The 20,220-nt window shown below is 34.7% G+C and overlaps 1 protein-coding gene across 1 annotated transcript in view; it reads right to left on the bottom strand.

Moving 5' to 3' along the window:
* LOC111050764 overlaps positions 1-20,220 on the bottom strand; it is a 116,182-nt gene that overhangs the window by 51,195 nt on the left and 44,767 nt on the right. Inside the window, exon 2 of the mRNA XM_039426423.1 lies at positions 19,317-19,408. Within this exon, the coding sequence (XP_039282357.1) occupies positions 19,317-19,408 (92 nt within the window). The remainder of the gene's footprint in view (positions 1-19,316; positions 19,409-20,220) is intronic.

The following is a 20,220-nucleotide window of genomic DNA, read 5'->3' as shown; positions in this document are numbered from 1 at the left end:
TACATCAGCACTTTGAAAAATAAAACGAAACATTTAACTATGAATTAAATTGAACTAAATACGAAAAAAAACAGCAACTACTCCGTATATAGTTTTAAGTTTTGTGTATGTGTGCAAGAATGATTAAAAATTGACATATTGATTCATTCCAATATAATATCATATTCAATTATGTTCTTCATGATATGATATTTAAATGTGTATAATTGATTATTATTTATTATGTATATTCAAGTGTCCCCACACAGGGAAGCCTATAGGGAACACATATTAGAAATTAGGAAACAATATTGAGATGTATTTTATTGTTTATTTTTTAAAATAAAGATTTGAACATTTGAATTTAAATTTGGTAGTTTCGATAAACGGATTGTAGTGGATACTTTGAGTGATCCGTGGTCTAGTGGATAGAGTGCTTGCGTAGCAGCACAGAGATCCCGGGTTCAATCCCTCTCATAACCAAAAGTTTTTTAACCAGATCACTCCCGTGTTATCGGATGGGCACGTTAAATTGTCGGTCCCGGCTGAAGTATGACATTCGTAAGGCTCATTGACGGCTTAAATTAGGCGGTGGGACCTTCCCGCAAGGGACTCCCCATCAACAAAAGCCATACGAATTTACTTTTATTGAATACAAGAAGTTGAGATTACAGTGAATCTAGATTTCAGAAGGAGAGACTTGAAAACTCAGCTGACTCAGATGAAATGAATTACGAGAGTATTATCAATACAACTTGACAATCTCAATTCAAATCAAAATGATGAGCCCAGTAAAGTGCTCTGAATTTGTCAGTTACACAAAACCGTTTGAGTTTAAAGCTCGTATGAGGGAAAGATTTCATCATTTTTCTCACGTTTTCAAGTTGTATAATATGAAGCAAGCAGCCGGCCAAGCTTCGCTCTGCTGAGAAACTTTGGCTCCGAGTCAATTCCACTAACGAGCTCATCTCTGTATGCCACCTCTCTCTCACTCTCTCTGCCTCAATCTCTGTATGCTATCCTTTCTCTCAGCTCCAAGCTTTAATTATAATGCGATAAGCTCATATGGAATCGAGATGAGGTTTCATGGATGTGTTGCCAAGACTGATATCAGAAGGGCTACTGCTTGATTCTCACAAAGTCAGACTGACTGAATAGGGAGAAAAAGCATCTTGTGCTGCACATCTTGGCTTATGAATACTAGTTCCATAAAAATTTCCACTACTTAAATTCAAAACACAAATTATACAATTATAAAGGGCTTATAATTATACAGCCGATAGGAATACAGATACAGAGAATCTAACGAATCACAAACAGACCAATGAGAAAGCAGTACTTATGTTGATCAGAAATCAGCCCATAGCATAAAGATACAGAATTTTTATTCAAGTATTGTTATTCAAAGTCAGACTGGATAGGAATAAATATCATTTGTGCTGCTAATCTTGGCTCATGAATTATTTCCATGAGAATTGTGATTACTTAAATGCAAATCACAAATTATACAATTATAAAGGGTTTATAATTATACAATAATTATACAGGAATACAAATACAAAAAATCCAATCAATCACAAGCATACCAATGAGAGAGCAGTAATTTTGTAGATCAGAAACCAGCCAATAGCAGTACGGTTAAAGAAAATCAAACCAACCACAAGCAGACCAATGAGAGAGAGAGCAGTAATTTTGTTGATCAGGAATAAGCCAATACCAGTACAGATACAGAAATTTCATCCAATCACAAGCTGACCAAAGAGAGAGCAGTAATCTTGTTGATCAGAAATCATCCAATAGGAATACAGATAGAGAAAATCTAACCAATCACAAGCAGACCAATGAGAGAGAGCAGTAATTTTGTTGATCAGAAATCAGTCAATAGGAGTACAGATACAGAAATTTCATCCAATCATAAGCAGACGAATGAGAGAGCAGTAATCTTGTTGATCAGAAATCAGCCAATAGGAGTACAGATACAGAAATTTCATCCAATCACAAGCTGACCAATGAAAGAGCAGTGATTTTGTTGATCAGAAATCAGCCAATAGGAGTACAGATACAGAAATTTCATCCAATCACAAGCAGTCCAATGAGAGAGCAGTAATCTTGTTGATCAGAAATCAGCCAATAGGAATACAGATACAGAAAATCTAACCAATCACAAGCAGACCTGTGAGAGAGCAGTACTTTTGTTGATCAGAAATATGCCAATTACCAATTAAAAATTCGTACTTTGGTTAAAACCTTTGTAGCATTTTATATGTCATGCCTATTACATAGAAATCATAGCAAGATGTTTTATCCGTCCATTTTTTCCTAGCATACCGTAGCAAATTGTCTCTTTTTATTGTGTTAGTATCAATTTTTATAATCGTTTTATTGTGTTTTGATCGTGTTGTGGATGAATTGGAATTCAAACTCAAATTGAAAAGTCACTAAAAACTACTGATTAATAATCTCATAATAACACTCAATCTCTAGATAGCTGGAACTCTATACCTCTATTCAAAACTATACTTTCTCGTATTGCTGTATACTCCCGAAAGACTGATATGTATCTATTTATTAGAGCAAACAATACAATAGTCGGAATAGAAAAAACAGGCTATTGCCCAAAACTTCCTCAATTTCCTATTTTGTCTCAATGGATATTGATAGATAACTACGATTTCTTGAATCCTGTTTGTGAAGTTCCACGGTTATCCACTCTTCATTGCACGGGACAGTTCGAATATTGATAACCTAGAGTATCCAAGATATCATTTTTTCTTCTACCCCAATTTCGTTGTTGTCAGTATTTGACATAAGAAACGTCAACCAAACTACGTTATGAAGAGCCAATTAAAATATTAGTGAACCAAATTATATGAAGAATGATTTTAGTATCCAATGTTTTAAGAAGTAGACAATTTCCATATCAGAAAGCATGGAAATGAAGAAATTACTTTTCAAGTTCATATCTGTTCATCTCGCTCCCTTACAAAGATTAGTCAAGTAGTAAAGAGGAACGAGGAGGTAAATAACTCACGGAAGAGTTAGGCAATAAATTTCAATCAAATCTCGTAGCTCATGGACGCTAATGGAGTCAGATGAAAAGTGCGCCTTCTCCAGATTTCATGATAAGTTTATTGCGAAAGAGTTGAGAATTTTCCATGAGCACGCTTTAACGTCTTGAAATCATTATGTTATTACTCTGAATTTGTATCCAGTTCAACATATTTTCATATTCATATAAATATATATCATTAAAACTCTGCTTTTCTAATCTCTTGATAAGACTCGTAGTGTTATATTCTCTTTCTAGTCAGGTCGTCAATATTTTCAAAACATTCACATTTTTTATAAAAATATAGTGCGAACTATCAACCACAACTGTCACTACTAGGTAGAAAATCATTCTACAACGTTTTTACACTGAAACATCACTTAATGAAATTTTGTCAGTTGCAACGTTTTTAGAGGGACCCAATCATATTTATTGCAGAATTCAGCCAACGTATTAATTGACGAAAAATCTTATTTTCCTCCACCTCCTGTCTAAAGTGCTTACTTTACTCCCTGGAACATAATACTAAAGTGTCACTTTTTCGCTCTCGGTACTAAAAAACAGAAATACTCACCAGAGCGTAAAGTAACTCCATTTGAATAACATGGGAAGCATCTCTATTTTAAAAACGTACATTTGAAATTGGTTAGAAGGTCTAAGCTCAGATGTGGAAGCATATAGAGTATTCATTAAATCAACTAAATTTAATCAGGACCTCCTAAATACCTAAATTTGGGAGGTCCTGATTCAATACCTCAACCAGACATTTCATCAATATAATATGAAATTTATGTTTTCTAAAATTATTACAAGCTACATATCACTATACCAAAAAAATGTATAAAATTTTTTATTCCATGTTATTCAAAATACCAGCCAACGAATATTCCTCATTAACTAATCAAATTTGAAACGGGAACTTCATCATAGCTTTAGTTGTGGCGGCCATTGTTGTTACAACCTTTGCCGACAGATAGCGCTGTCGGCGGAGAACTGTGATTACGAGCCAGCTGTTTCTGTTTACTTTTTAGATTATGTTTTAACCTTTTTTTTGGTCACGTACGTTTTTCAAAATGATTTTATTTGCAGTTTTTATAGAAATGTAGGTGGAGGAGAAAATGTTGTGTATATCACTAGTGAAAAATGTTTTTTCTCCCTCATGAAAATTGTTGCCCTCGGCTTCGCCTCAGGCTTCATACTTCTCCTTCAGGGAGAAAAAACAGTACTTTTCACTCTAGATATAAAAATAACTATTTCGTGTTGCAAGAGAATTTGGTGCTGGAAAAAAACTCCTTCATGATTCAGAAGAAATATGATAGGAGCGTTGTTCCCAAGGACTGTTTGATATTACAAACAATTCCAGTTACTCACGGCAATCAGCGGAAAATGATTACAGGGTAAGAGAGAGAGAGAAACATAGTGAGTGTGAATTTCGTAGAAAGATGATAAACAAAGGCTAATTAACAACAGAAAATGATTACGTGAATCTGGCCGGACTAATTAGAACTGAGTTGAAAATAAACAAGTTTCTCTGCAACTTGGATTTTGGAAATTATTAATCAACTCAGATTCTTTATCATCAGTGCTATAACGAAGCTTCGAAAACTGTGCGAAAACATTCTCGGAAAATATGATGAAGTCTTTCTGTACTTCAATGACGATTTCAAACGTTTCCGATAAGAATGCCCTCTATTTCTCAAAAGTCGAAGTGTGGAGCTAAGGAGAAGTCAAGATATCGATCTCATAATTTGACCAAAAGTGAGTAAATCTAAGAGTATCAACAGGGTGCCAATAAATCACTTTTCTAGAGTTCTGCTGCCATGGGCACAGCTTAGTGTCAAAAGGGAAGTCTGTAGACTGAGTTAAAAGTAGATAGTATAAAGAGATCATAACAGGAATGAGGATTTTAGAAGTGAGTTAAATGTATTCAATCTGAATGAGAGAGTGGCGCAGTATCGGCATAAATAGAAGGAGCATCTCAAAAGAATGCCTGCTGAGAGGTTTCCTTAAAAATTTTCAATAATCAGCCAGTAGGCAAGAGAGAGGTTGGCAGACCACGTAAAAGATGGCAATATAATATTCATTTCATATCGACGATAGGAGAGGATATTCAAATAAAATATTATTACACATAACAAATTGTGTACATTCTGTGAACAGTAAATCGTTCCAGTTCCAATCGTAAATTGTTCCATCACGTGACTAGTGCAAAATGCTCCCATGGAACGCCATTTCAAAATTGTTGGTTCAAACTTTTGGCTCGCACATATAAAGTTGATTTACACTAGAATGTGTCGTTTACTAGCTGCGTGAATGAAGAAAGGCTGTTCTACAAACCTACCGTCTAGAAAAGTGTAAATTTCTTTTATTCCATTACTCTCAAATTTTCTATCGAGAAGATTCCATTTAATGATTGGTTATCAAACATCATATTGTTGGTTATGTATTCTATGCTATGCTATGGTGAACAAACTATCAGCGCATGTGCAGAGAAGCAAGCAGACTACAATAATCGACCAATGAGAGCTCAGATAGTTGGAACTGTACCAGGTCGGACAATTTACCACACTTCGACTGTGGGGCAGGATCTTGGAACTGGAACAGGTTTCTGGAACAGAATCTGTCAAAATTTCTCCCATGGAACGCGGAACTTTTCACTTGGTAAATTGTGAATCGGACAATTTACCACATTCCATGTACACAGAACGGGCCCATTGTAAATAGCAGCTGAATGTCAGTCGGTAATGGCTATAGCCTAATCCTTGATTGTAACGTAAGCCGTAAGTGGTCGCTGGCAATGATATTTCTAACGGGAACTAGACGAACTGAGATTTCGATAAACTGGGACGCTCTCTAACAACTGATTAGTGATTTTTTCTTAGTAGGAATTCCTATAAGACCCCATATATACGCCGGCGATTTTTTTCTAGGCTCAGGTCCGGTAGTATATGGAAGGTCCTGATGATAGCCAACTGCTGCAATGAAATTCTCAATTTTGAAAATGTTGGACTATGTGCATTATCCCTCTGAGCCCTTCAGTTGGGAATCATGATTATTGAAGCAATTTCAATAGTTGGCAATCATGGAGCAACACTTAACGCTCCACTAAAAGAGCTTCTTTGTCTAAGGGGAGAATAACGATAATGAGACCATGGTCACAGTATACATACAGTATGGAAACTCGGCTAGTACCCTGGCGCAAAAATTCGCCATCTTGTTAGGAAGTTCCGCATTGTATAGTATTGATGGAAGGTTCGGAACACTTTACTGATCCGGATCAATTGATCTCGTTCACTGCCGCGAGCCAATCAGAAGACCAGGATTGTAACTTCCCAAGGTCACGTGAGGTGTCTAGTATTTGAACCATGTGAAAATAATTAGTTACATAGGCGTTTGATTGACAGTTTCCATTCTGTACCTATTCTGTGCCATGGTTATCCGACAATAATCCAATGCCGTGGGATTACAGCTGTTGTTAACCACAAATAGCTTCATGAGTGGATCTCATTACATCCAGTTTCATTGCGAATGCTTCTAACGAGAAAATGGGGAATTTTTTCCTAGCTGTCATCATCGGAATTGATAGGGTCATATCTATTATTACCATCACGATTATCGATCATTGTGATGTACAAATTATTGAGCTAGAATATTGGATGCGCGACTCGTGTGAGTTGAGCGGAATATTAATTAATATTTGCAAGGCATTTTCACTGGCCTCGTGGCGGGAATTCTGGAGCGTATGAATCCTGAGGGAGAGATAAAATGAGTCACGTCTGCGAATAAACTGCTAAGCCGGTCCCCAGAAATGCTTCTATGGGCGTTGACTAGGCTGTAAGTGAAACAAGATTTTCACACGACTACAAATTCCTGCATTATATTATCAGGCTATCACATTATATTCAAGTGATATTACGTTGGATCTCCTAGTACATTTTGTAGTTGGTATATTTCATACTTATCTGGCTGTAAAGAATAGTATTCATCACTTGTCTGATGCATTATCCAAGACAATATGAACGTACACAACATAATCGTAACGTGATATACTTCATATGAAATAATCATGCATTATTCCTATCCTATCCAATCCCCTCGAGCTCATAAATCGTTATCTCCATAAACTCAATGTATCTACTATCTCTGTGAACTAGAGATTAAACAGAAAATGATATCAACAATATGATAACTATTTTTCATTTTGCTGGGAACGATACCAATAATAACCACACTTGGATCCCTGTATTGGATACACCTGTACAATTCTCACACTCTCACCCCAGCCAAAACAGTAATGATAGACAGTAGTCAGTAGTCGAACAGTAATCGGCTTGAGTTAACAGAAAATCGGATTGTAATTCGAAGCATTAATGACCGATTCCATGGTAAAAAAAAGAAGAAGAAGGAAAAAAAGAAAAAGAAGAAATGCATTGCTCATCTAATAATAATGATTCATATATTTATTCTTTATTGATTCATACAATAAGTACATCAATGATAAGGAGAGAAAAAATAAGGTAACCTTGTACTATTCCTTTCCCAAATTTAGTGAAAGTTACACATAGTCCAAAATAGGTAACATGAATCAGAATAGGCTTCCAACGTTCGACAAGTGATTTTTGAAGGTCATATCTGAGTGTTAACGATCAAGAATTACCCGACCAGCGTTCAATCGGGAGCCATTTACTCATTTTAAATGAATGACTTGCCGAATGTCAGGAGTTCATACGGTATATGTTAATGTTTTACATTCTATCTGATCTTCGGGAAGTTGAAAATTGAATATTTCTAATGGAAATACAATGCTTCAGTGAAACGAATGAGGCTCCAAAAATAATATTGATATACTTTCGCTATTTAGTATAATTTATCGTGGGAGAAAGAATCAATCACGAAGGATCATAGTTATCATTATCATCGTTGTAACGAGAAAGTTCCTTGTCACGCTGGTTTCAGTGAAGATAATTTACTTCTTTCCACTCCTGACCTCAAAACTCCTAGCTTTGCGAAATTTGATAATAAATACAAGAGTGAAAGAATTAATAAAAACAATATAAAAAATCTTGAAGTACCCTTCATTTTTTTTTTAAACTTTGAAATAAAAGGTCCTTAAAAAAATAAAGGGTACTTCAAGATTTTCTTTATTTTTTTATTAATTTAAAAAGTATCCCGTGTGAATGAAGTGTTTCTAAGAGTGATTGATTGATTGATTATATGCTTTTACTAGGGCGGAGTTAGGACTCCTGGTCCTCTCTGCCACACAACCCACAGTGAAGGAGTATGATGAAGCTTCCTCCGAAATAATAATAATAATAATAATATAATAATAATAATAATAATATAATAATAATAATATTAATCATGCATGTACATTTTACATTAAATGTTTCGCATTTGTCAGTTACAATAAAATCATACAATACCAGGTCATCAAAACCTCCGTGAATAATGGCTTTTTCATTATTCATCCATTCAAATTTCTATATAATATGAAATTACCAATCTGAAGGGTAATCAAAACTTTGTCTCTTCATTGAAAATTGGATCCCACTCTGAGAAGCTTTTATTCGAAAATCAAGTTGCACTTTGACAAGTAGAGTCTCGATCAAATGACAAAGTTTGAATATTGCGACGCTCAGAAATTATTGGTGGTACTCAGAAATAAACAAAGAATGAAGGAATCATAGCTCTGAAGGAAACTGAGCAATAAAGACAAGAAAAATATTGTTGAGAAGGAGTTTCCGTTTGATTTGATGCAATTTCTCCTAGGTGAAGCGAAAGAAAGACTGAGTGGAAACAAGTTTCTGATGCGAGACTTTTTGAAACAGAGAGAAAACAAAACTGATAAAGATCAGTTTGCCAATAACTCATTACTTGGAGTGTGCTCTGGAAAGAAGTAGACTGATGGAGCAAGTTTATGAATGAAGAACAAATAATAGTTTCTTCCAATAGAATTATGGAGGATATCACTCCGTATCTGGAGAATCACTGCAACAACGCACATTCAAAACATGGAATTGGGAAAATGAGAATTCAGTTTCCCGTGATTGAGCTCTCTGTGGAGTTGTGAAAGATATTGTTATCACTATTTGTAAGTTCCTTGGTAACTGCCAATTCTATTAGATCCATGTTGAATTGTATTTTATAGATGTTAAGAACAAACTATAGAAATAAGTTTTCGACGGTTTTATTGATTCTTAGAATTGGACTCTGTACCAAGTATCGATCGGTGTCGAGTTGACACAGTTATTCAATTGTTGGAAAAAAATAGTATTTTATAAAATACTCAAATTATGAACTAATTAAAATAATTAAACTAATAAAATAATTAATAATTATGAACTGTCCTGATCTCTCCCGACTCTGACTGTTTCAACTATCCAAATTATAAACCTTTCCACTTATGCCAGTAATGCCTTCTTATATAAATTCATTTATTACTACATACTTTCTACATTATGTATTATTTATAGTATCTATTATATTCTTAGTATAAGTACTGATTGTAACTTTTTATGACAAATTAAATCAATTCCAATTTTCAAAAATATTCACAACCTCAATCACAAAGTCTAATTTAGTTCAAGATCCAGTTCAATTCGATTCAAATCAGTCCAATCCAGTTCTAAAGTTAAGAGCACTATGGAGACCAATTAACCATCTATTAGTAGGATTAGACAGATGAGTGCTATGGAGTAGATTAAAGCTTGAATTGAGATCCTCATTCACATTGATCAGTGAGATGCAATGTGCAACTCTCCGATAAATGTGGATTGTGGAATAATATTACAACAATGAATTATAATTATAAATCAACTCAGAATCGAAATATTGTGCTTGAACGATCGATGTCATTAAATAATAAATGAAGCATTGAATACAACGAATCACTAGCACCCTCATATTGTTAATTTTAGACACTACTAGTATCGAGTATTTATTCCATTATCATGTGTCAACTCAAAAGATTCTTTGTGATCCTATCATTTTAAGCGAGCAATTTCTGTATATATTTGGTTATTTTATATTGTTATTCATTGGTTATTTATATGGTTATTTTTGTCCAACGGCTCTAACGATTTTCACGAAATTTGGAACATAGTAGGTTCATGATACAAAAATTCGATTGTACTAGGTTTCATCCCTGGGAAAACTCGCTGAAGGACATAAAAAGGATAATAATTATTCATCCTTGGATAAACACCTGATAATTTTGTCGTCTGTTGATAACGAAAGATGGGAGTGCCTGTGTGGGAGAGTAACAGAATTATTATGTTCAGCTGTCAAACTATTTGCAATCAATCAGCTTATCTCACGAGAAAAATTATCTAGAAATTTTGATCGACTTGATCAAAATAATCTGATTTGTTGACATGTCATGGTATATCATTCTAAATTAGAGTAAATATCATAATTTTCAAAGTTAATAATTATTTTACATTCTCAAGTGATTAGTGAGTGTTATTTTGTTATTCAATTTGGTTTTCAAACAATCCAATTTAAAAATTTTCTGTTTTTGCAAATGTTTGGACTAAAAATTGGACCTGAATTCAAGTGTATGGAGCATAACCTACTTTTTGGACTATTTATAGTGTATAAATGAAAATTCGGGGAAGAAAACGTTTTGGGCTGTGCATGTTAGTCCTTCCCCAATGATTTTAAAGGATTGTGTTCTGCTTATCAATAGCTAAATAACGAGCGAAGCTCGGTGCCCCGATATTTATTATTAGACAAAAATCTAAAGTAAAGTGCTTAAACCACCCCGAAGACTTCTGCTACTGTATTCAACTTTTTGTTCAATTATTTATCGATTAGAATCTGAATGAATGCTATTTCTCACCAATTCCCATCTAATCCTTTGTATTTGAACTTTCAAGTAACCCTATCAAATTACTTACATGAAAGCATTAATCATCATTGAATAATAACTATCATGAGAAGCTGATGTTGTACCAACAGCATCTACACAACCAGTGAATGGATCTCTCATGTCGTCTGAATGAGACTCTTCTCTCGTAACGAACGTAAACAAGCGTCTATTTGAACAGCCGCCAAGGATTACAGATGTGTACAAAAAAAACGTTCAGTTAGCGACCGATCGAACACCGAGCGTCCATTGAAAGGTCCACTTAATATGGCAGTATTTGATCAACATTGGTGTTGTTATCCTTGTCTATCATTCGACAAAGCAGATAGTGCTATCCCTTTTCAGCTAAGCGAGGTTGCCAGATTGTTCTCCAACAATGTAGAAATATTCATTATTTCCACAAGGTAAAATAAGTTCATGAATATTTTCATGAATTCATAAGGTAAAATTAAGCTCCAAAAGGTTGGCAGATTGTTCTCAAACAATATGAAAATGTGAGTAATTAATAGAATGTTCCATCTCGATTATAAAAATGTATTATTTTGATCATTGGAAAACATATTCTCTTGACGAATGAAATGTAATTGATTATTTTAAATAGGAATGAACAGATAATATAAGCTGTGTTTCTAACAAATGAGTTTGTTTCTCATTTTGTGTATCAAAATTTTTCAAAGTAACTCAATATTTTAGTGAAATATTAAGTGATTAATGAGTGTAGTTTCGTTATTGAATATGGTTTTTAAACAATCTGAATCCATTTTTCAAAGTGTTTTTACTGAAAATTAGACTTAAGTTGGACAAAAGTGAATGAAACATAACCTACTTTTTGGACTAGTTTATTAATCGAAATTCGGGGAAAGAACAGTTTTGGGCTGTGCCTGTTGGTCCTTCCCCAATCATTTTTATGAATTGTTTTGTGTATTATTAAGTAAATAAATATCACATCATATATATACAGGTATCAGCTATCCTCCATAGAAGACAGAGGCAATGGCAACGCTGTTCTCCCAACTTTCTCCATTACCATTATAACGTGGACCTCACTATAGTTTAAAACATAGAAAATCGGCAACGTTACTCACCCATCTTCCTTCACTACCATTATAACGTGGACCTCACTATAGTTTAAAACCTAGAGAATCGACAACGTTGCTCTCCCATCTTTCTCCACTACCGAAACATAAACTACTTCTTGGACTAGAGTATTAATCGAAATCCGGGGAAGGAACAGTTTTGTGCTATGCCTGTTGGTCCTTCTCCAATCATTTTTATGATTATTGTGTTTTGTGTATTATTGAATAAATAAATATTACATCATATGTACAGGTATCAGCTATCCTCTATAAAAGACAGAGGATCGGCAACGCTGTTTTACCATCTTTCTCCACTACCATTATAACGTGGACCTCACTATAGTTTGAAGCATAGAGAATCGGCAACGTTGCTAACCCATCTTTCTCCACTACCATTACAACGTGAACCTCACTTTAATAAAAAAAAATGTTTATTTCCCAAAAAAAACTGAAACTTCATCAATTACACAAAATATTAGATAAATTACAATTACATACAATAGTTAGTTACAAAAATTCTTATAATTTGTCCTCTACTTGTTTAGTTTTTTACTTTCCTTGCCCTACTACCATAGGTAAGGAAAGTATTGCTTTCCAAAAAAAATTAAGCTACCCAAATTTCAAGTTTCTATACGTTTCAAGGTCCCCTGAGTCCAAAAAAATTATTTTTGGGTGTTGGTCTGTGTGTGTGTGTGTGTGTGTGTGTGTGTGTGTGTGTGTGTGTGTGTGTGTGTGTGTATGTGTGTGTGTATGTGTGTATGTCTGTGAACACGATAACTCCATTCCTAATTAACCGATTGACTTGAAATTTTAAACTTAAGGTCCTTATTCCATGAGGACCCGACAATAAGAAATTCAATAAAATTCAATTCAAGATGGCGGAAAAAATGGCGGATAATTACTAAAAAACCATGTTTTTCACTATTTTCTCAAAAACGGCTCTAACGATTTCCTTCAAATTTATACCATGGATAGCTATTTATAAACCCTATCAACCGACATGAGTCTCATTTCTGGGAAAACTGCAGGAGCTGCGTAATATTCTCGAGAAAAATGGCGGATAATTACTAAAAAACCATGTTTTTCACGGTTTTCTCGAAAACGGCTCTTACGATTTTCTTCAAATTTATACCATGGATAGCTATTTATAAGCCCTATCAACTGACATGAGTCTCATCTCTAGGAAAATTGCAGGAGCTGCGTAATATTCTCGAGAAAAATGGCGGATAATTACTGAAAAACCATGTTTTTCACGATTTTCTCAAAAATTACTCGACTGATTTATTTCAAATTCATACTCTGTATAGTTATTTATCAGCTCCATCAATTGGCATGAGTCTTCTTTCTGGGAAACTAATGGAGGGTTCACCCCATCCTTGAGAAATGGACTTTGTAACCTCATCCCCTCATGCATGAGGTAGGTAGGTAGAGCAGTCTATAAAAATAACACATAGTCAAGATATTTCATCTGTAGAACAGCTGTTTTGACGACTTTTAAAGAATCATCGGATTTCACAATTTACACAAAGGAAAAAGTACTCTGAAAACAATTATATACACACATATACAGTAGTCTGATCGTAGTTTCAAATAATTATGTTGCCGCCAATCGTCATTATGTTATTTCTCTAAATTATTGTCGTTTAAGAATGAGGCTCCCAGTTCAATGAGCAAGGAAAGTTGTGTGAGTGTACCACACCAGATTTTTCTGTGTGGGAATTGACCTACTCCAATATGGCGTACCATGTTCTAGAGTAGGTTTTGTTTGTTTTTTTTTTTGTGCGCACCATTAATAAGTTAGTGTTTAGTAAGTCATTAGATGGTTAGATGTTGTTTGAAATGATGTTTTCTATGTTCTGTCTTCCTTTGCTCATCAACCAATTGTGTACTGTGGGTGATTAATCTGTTTCAAGTTTGCAGGAAGTAGATTATATGATTTTGGTGCTAAATTATTGAAATGTTTCTGGTAAAGTGCCTTCCTTGCAACACTGGTGATGAGAAGATTCCTGTATCTGGTGTTGTGGTTGTGGTTTCTGGTTTGAAATGTTGTTGGGTTCTTGTGTAATCTGCATAGTATCTCCTTGGAGTAAAGCTGTCTTGGATCCATCACGTCGAACTCATTGAATAGCTGGTCTTTTGAATAAATTTAGTTAAACTAAAACTTTAGTTTGAAGCATCGAGAATCGGAAACGCTGTTCTACCATCAACTGCCAACTGCCATTATAACGTGGACCTCTCTATAGTTTAAAGCATCGAGAATCGACAACGCTGTACTCCTATCTTTCTCAACTGCCATTATAACGTGGATTTTACTATAGATTAAAGCATCGAGAATCGACAACGCTGTACTCCCATCTTCCTCCACTGCCATTATAACGTGGACCTCACTATAGTTTAGAGCGTCGAGCTTCGTCAAACGGCAAACCAATGCCCGGAAGAGCAGCTGTCAGTGTTTTCGATGAAAGTGGCATGTAGTTCTAGAGGGAGAGCTTCCACACAGCGACAGACGTGCGACAGTCGTCAAGCCGCTTGTCGTTCCTATTTCGGTCATACACAAACCGAACCGAATCGATATAACATTTTCACGACTCTTGACAGGCAACAGGCTGCCTGCTCATCTCTATTGTGTGTTAGCTGACTTTCGTCAAAGCGTCGCTCGCTTGCTCTCTGTAAACTATTAATACAATGCCTGCACACAGCGGGAGAAACATGCTCCATTACCTTGATTCAACCCAAGATTTTCCACTGCACACTTCCTGGATTAAACACAGAAAGTGATGAATTCTTCATCAGCTTGATTTAACCCAAGATTTCCACCATAAGCTTCCCTGAATTGAACACAGAAGGATATGCCCAAGATTTTCAATGCACGCTTTCCTGAATTTAACTCAGAAAGTTGTGCATTCTCCATCACCTTCATTTTACCCAAGATTTCTACTACACACTCTCCTAAATTCAACACAGAGAGAGATGCGTTCTTTATCATATTGATTCAACCCAAGATACACTAATATGCAACAACATTATTTCTTGTGATATTTTCGATCTCAAAATTTAAGTGGTTTTATTCTTTATTTTGTGTATTTAAATTTTGATTAATGTTTTTACGAAAGTTTTATCATCTATCTATCCAAATTTAGAATTGTTTGTTTCATTCTAATTTATATTCTCAGATTGTGTGTAGGAATTGAAATTAACCTATGTATAATATCCGAACAATTTGAAACTAAATCAGGAATTGAAGAAATTTTGGGCAATATCCTGTTTTTCCTCTCCGATCATTGTATTAGGTTTGTGCTAACCTAATGAATAAATATATGAATAAACATTGATGGATGAAATAATAAGGTAATCCTTGTGCTATTTTTCATCCAAATTAAGGTGATGATAATGCAAGGTAAGGTTGCCAATAAGGTCCAAGATGAGGTTAGTCATTCACGAACAATAATTGGAAAATTATCCTCATGAAGGGCATAGATATAGTGTCGATGCAGTAATTAAACGAAATTATAAAACGAGTTGACTAAGATATTTCGTTCAACGATAAAATAGAAGCTACAGTGTAATCGTGATTAGGTGCCGTACCGTATTCAAAGAGATAATCATAAATTTATAGGTCGTAATCATTTGGAATAATAATTCAAACCAAGGTACCTATAGAATAGGTATCTATTATTGTCTCTTCTCTGTTTAGGGCTACCTGTAATATAAATAGAAATGAAAATCTGAGTGATTTCACTCGAAAATGGTATGAATGTTGAAACATGTTGTGATAAAATAATTCAAAAAGGGTACTGAGATTTTCATTTCTATTTATAGGTACCTATAGTACTGGAATACATGTAATAATGTATAGATTAATGAAAATATAAATCTGAGAACCCTTTTTAAAATTATTTTGTCACGACACGTTCCGCTATATTATCCTATTGACTTGATAATGGCATTATATAGACGAAACGTGTCGTAACAAAATAATATTTTAAAAAGGGTTCTCAGATTTATATTTTTATTTATATTCAAAAGTAGCCCTAACGAAAAAAAATTTGATTAATGTATTCTAGGCACATTGATTCAAACAGTGTACGTCAGATCACGTAAAGATACAACCATAATATGCTTGGATATTCATTTATCCATTTATGAATACAATTACAAATCATAATATAGATCTTTTTTTTAGGGCTTCTTTTAATATGAATAGAAAATGTGAAGGACAGACAAACTCTATAATTGATTGAAAATTCTACTCTTTAAATTGACCGTTTCTTTAATAAAACTAAATAATTATTACTGACTCAACAAAAACAAGATAACAAACTTTTTGTGACAAAATAATTCAAAAGGGTACCTACTGAGATTTATATTCATAATATAGATATATGGCTGGGTGAGAGCAACAGGATTAGCCCAGAACTGTTGTACTCCCTAATTCCATAGATTGTAAAATTGCTAAAAGATAGGTTATATTTCCACTGCAGAGAATTATAGCTCAATTCTTATATCTCCGAAATTGATAAACTGGAAATTTTTAATCAATAAGGATAAAACACAGAATTAGAAACTAATATCAAACTTCATGAATCACTGAGAGCTTGAAAAAATTTAGTTATTTTCCAGGAGAAGAGAGAATGAAGAAAATTTCAAAGTGAAGCAAGATTTTCACCAGGACCCGATTACAACAACTTTCCTCGGGGACCTACAAATGGAAATGGAAAACTGAGTAGAAGAGAGAAAAGCCGGAAGAATGAAAATATCCAGGAGTCGTTCATAAGATTTGAATGCTAGATAAAACTAGCTCGAATGGTACGGTATTTCACGAATATAAAGGACGGAAACGCCGTTATCAGTTAGTGCCTATTTTTGCGCCGGTTATGTGCTTCACTCCATCTGTGTGGCCCTTGAACCCTGAATCCGGTGCCAAAGTCTCCACACGATCCGGCCATGTTTGCTCTGCAACTGTTTACTGAATAGACAGTCATTCATTGTTTTCCGCCATTTCAAAATATTTTTCCATGGCTTGCTAAGCTAATATGACAGAATGTTTGGACTCCCACCATTAAAATTATGGGAGATGCGAATGGGAGTTTCAGTATCTAACAGCGGGTGTTTGAAGTAATATAATCGGCATTATACTATGTAATACTTGATTCTTCTTAGTTTCCTTCAACTTCCATATCTGAATCGCTTTTATACTCTACATTATTTTTTCTCATACACTTATAATTTTAATTTATGTTTTTAATCTGTTATTTTATCACTTTCTCACAACTAAATTACGACATAGCAGTCTGGTATTTACATCTGAATGTTTATCACCTTAATATTTATTACCTTAATGTTTATACCTCTTCAATGTTTGAACCTCTCAAACAAACATTGGAGAGTGTAATAAAACTTTTCGAAAAAAGAGTATTATGATGCTTCTTTATTCCAATACTCATATTTCATTTACTTGTCTTTAATAATTATTATACTTTTCGTATACTACTTGTGCAAATGTACCCTTCTGCACATATAACTTGTATACTATAACTTGTGTAAGCTGCATTCACATTATTGCTGTAGTATTTCCACAAGTTTAGTTACTTGGTCAATTTGATTGTAAATAGTAGTGGAGACTGATTTGAGTGCAATGCCCTTGGTCTTGAAATGAATGAATAAATTGAATAGATTATTATTAGATCTAGAAAGGAGAACTAGACAGAGAGAGATGAGATGGAAGCGATGAAAGTTTATGACATTATTAGATCCAAAGAGAGAAACTCTCTCTAAAGTGATGAATCATCTGATAAGAAAAAGTTGGAGTTTTTGAGAGATATTCGACTCTCTGGACAATCCAGAGATTATACCATTAAACTAGAACATCATTATGCACAGGAAACTTGAAGAATGTGTGAATTTAGAGGATTTAATTTTTAGTGTTAATAATGTGCAAGACAAATGGACAGGGAAAGGGACAGGGAAAGGGACAGGGAAAGGGACAGGGAAAGGGACAGGGAAAGGGACAGGGAAAGGGACAGGGGAAGGGACAGGAAAGGGACAGGGAAAGGGACAGGGAAAGGGACAGGAAAGGGACAGGGAAAGGGACAGGGAAAGGGACAGGGAAATGGGACAGGGAAAGGGACAGGGAAAGGGACAGGGAAAGGGACAGGGAAAGGGACAGGGAAAGGGACAGGGAAAGGGAAAGGGACAGGGAAAGGTACAGGGGAAGGGACAGGGAAAGGGACAGGGAAAGGGACAGGGGAAGGGACAGGGGAGGGATAGGGAAAGGGACAGGTACAGGGGAAGGGACAGGGGAAGGGACAGGGGAAGGGACAAGGGAAGGGACAGGGAAAGAGACTTTATATTAAACATTTGTCATTCATGGCAATTAGTCTTAAAAAAAGAATATCTCAGCCTTCAAAAGATGTATGTAATACAATATTCTTCTAATTGTTTTTCTCGTAGCACTACAGTCCGGGCTGATCCTTGGTTTCCTCTACGATTTGCCTCTACAGGTACAAGCACAACTGCACAACTGCTTCTCGCTTGCAACATCTCACTGACATCGCCGCCAGATCCAAATTGTGAAACAATTATTACAATGTACAAATTATATAGAATTGATGGAAAGTAACAGAATTAAAGTTTCTACCTTTCATCACAATGTCACAAACTTCGTTATCCTTTGTGAATTAGTGCTTTTAATATATACAAACTGTCAGACATACCTGACTGGAATCAATTCCAATTTGCATACGAAAATTGTCATATAAATTGCCGATATCGAGTAGTCGTATTCCGGCTGTGAACAGCCTGGCTTGATGAATTTGAATCGTTTTAGTTGCACAAAGTTAAAATTTCAATCCTGTTTGGCGTCGGTTCCGAAAAATCCCTTTGTTTCATTAGAGCGGATGAAAACAAACTGGCCAATCGCAATCATTCAGCGTTGCAGATTCAATTTCACAGAAAACAATTGACAAACAGAGAAGGGTTCAGAAAATCTTCATTATCCATGCTCGAATGATCTATATATTTAATCTATAATATATACTGTACTGTATACTTTACGGTACTACACTCGATTGTTAATCAGATTTAGCTAATCAAATAAGTGTCGTTTGGAATGAATAATCAGAACTTGTTGAAAAATAGAAAATAGTTAATTCAATTACCTAGTTGAATCAGACATGTAATCACATCAAGTATTGCGAAAAAGGGCTTCACTGCCCATTTAAAGATCAAATTATTTTATATCTGTATTATCAGTTTTAGAAAAATGAATGAGTTTGATTCAAAGTCTGTAAATTTACATTGAACGTTGAGGAAAATGTTCAATATTCTAACTTATTATCATACTTACATAGCAATGAATAAGCCTCTCACATACTCTTGCATGTCATCTGCCAGGTTGACCATACATATGCCGACTCCCGTGAACATGGGATGATATCTCTGAAAAATACAGGAATCAATTTTATTGGATTTACGGATGTAGATAAATATTCATTGATCATTATTGTCATTATGTCAGAATACAAGTTCCAATTCAATTTAATCTATCTAAGCACACAGACCATAAAAATGGATACAACATGAATGATTATAGAATAAAAAACAGTTGAAAATATGGTGTGAACAGTACACGTGCAATATTACTAGTTCAATCCCACTTTTCCATACAAAACTGTAAGTTTCTAGGAGACAATCTCCAAAGAGATGAGTGATAGAAGTCTAGTTATGGTAGAATGATGTCGGAGATATCAGAAAGCTTCCAATTAAAAATGTTTTTTTTTAACTTAAAAGTTCCTGAGATTAAATATTGATAAGCTTGTCAGTTCGTTGCGTTGCAATATCTTCCGTCATTCACGCAGAAAGCAGCTTTTGAACATGGAATTGGAGTTTCTCAGAAGAGTTTTCAATTTATCAATCTTGTACCGTTCATGATTTCAAAGTGGATTTTGCTTAGAGAGGGCTGTTGATTTCTATTGGTAGCATGGAAGGAGAAAAATTCAAGTTTATTGAAGACTTGAATGATCGCAATTGCAACGTTTTCACTGAGCCTTTTTCTTTGAAACGATCACTTCCAGGAAATTGATTCGAGTCCAAAGATGGATTTAAAGTGAAATATAGCATTTAAAATTAATGGATAGGACCTACTCTTGGGAGGTTTTTTGAGCAGATAATTAGAAAAGTGATTCTTTTGTCTCTAAGGTTCTGAGAATCATAATTCATATTAAGATGGATTCAATCTATTATATACTTCC

Source organism: Nilaparvata lugens, chromosome 4 (genome assembly GCF_014356525.2).
Source record: "Nilaparvata lugens isolate BPH chromosome 4, ASM1435652v1, whole genome shotgun sequence".
Lineage (NCBI taxonomy): Eukaryota > Metazoa > Arthropoda > Insecta > Hemiptera > Delphacidae > Nilaparvata > Nilaparvata lugens.
This window is presented reverse-complemented; position numbering and strand designations above follow the sequence as displayed.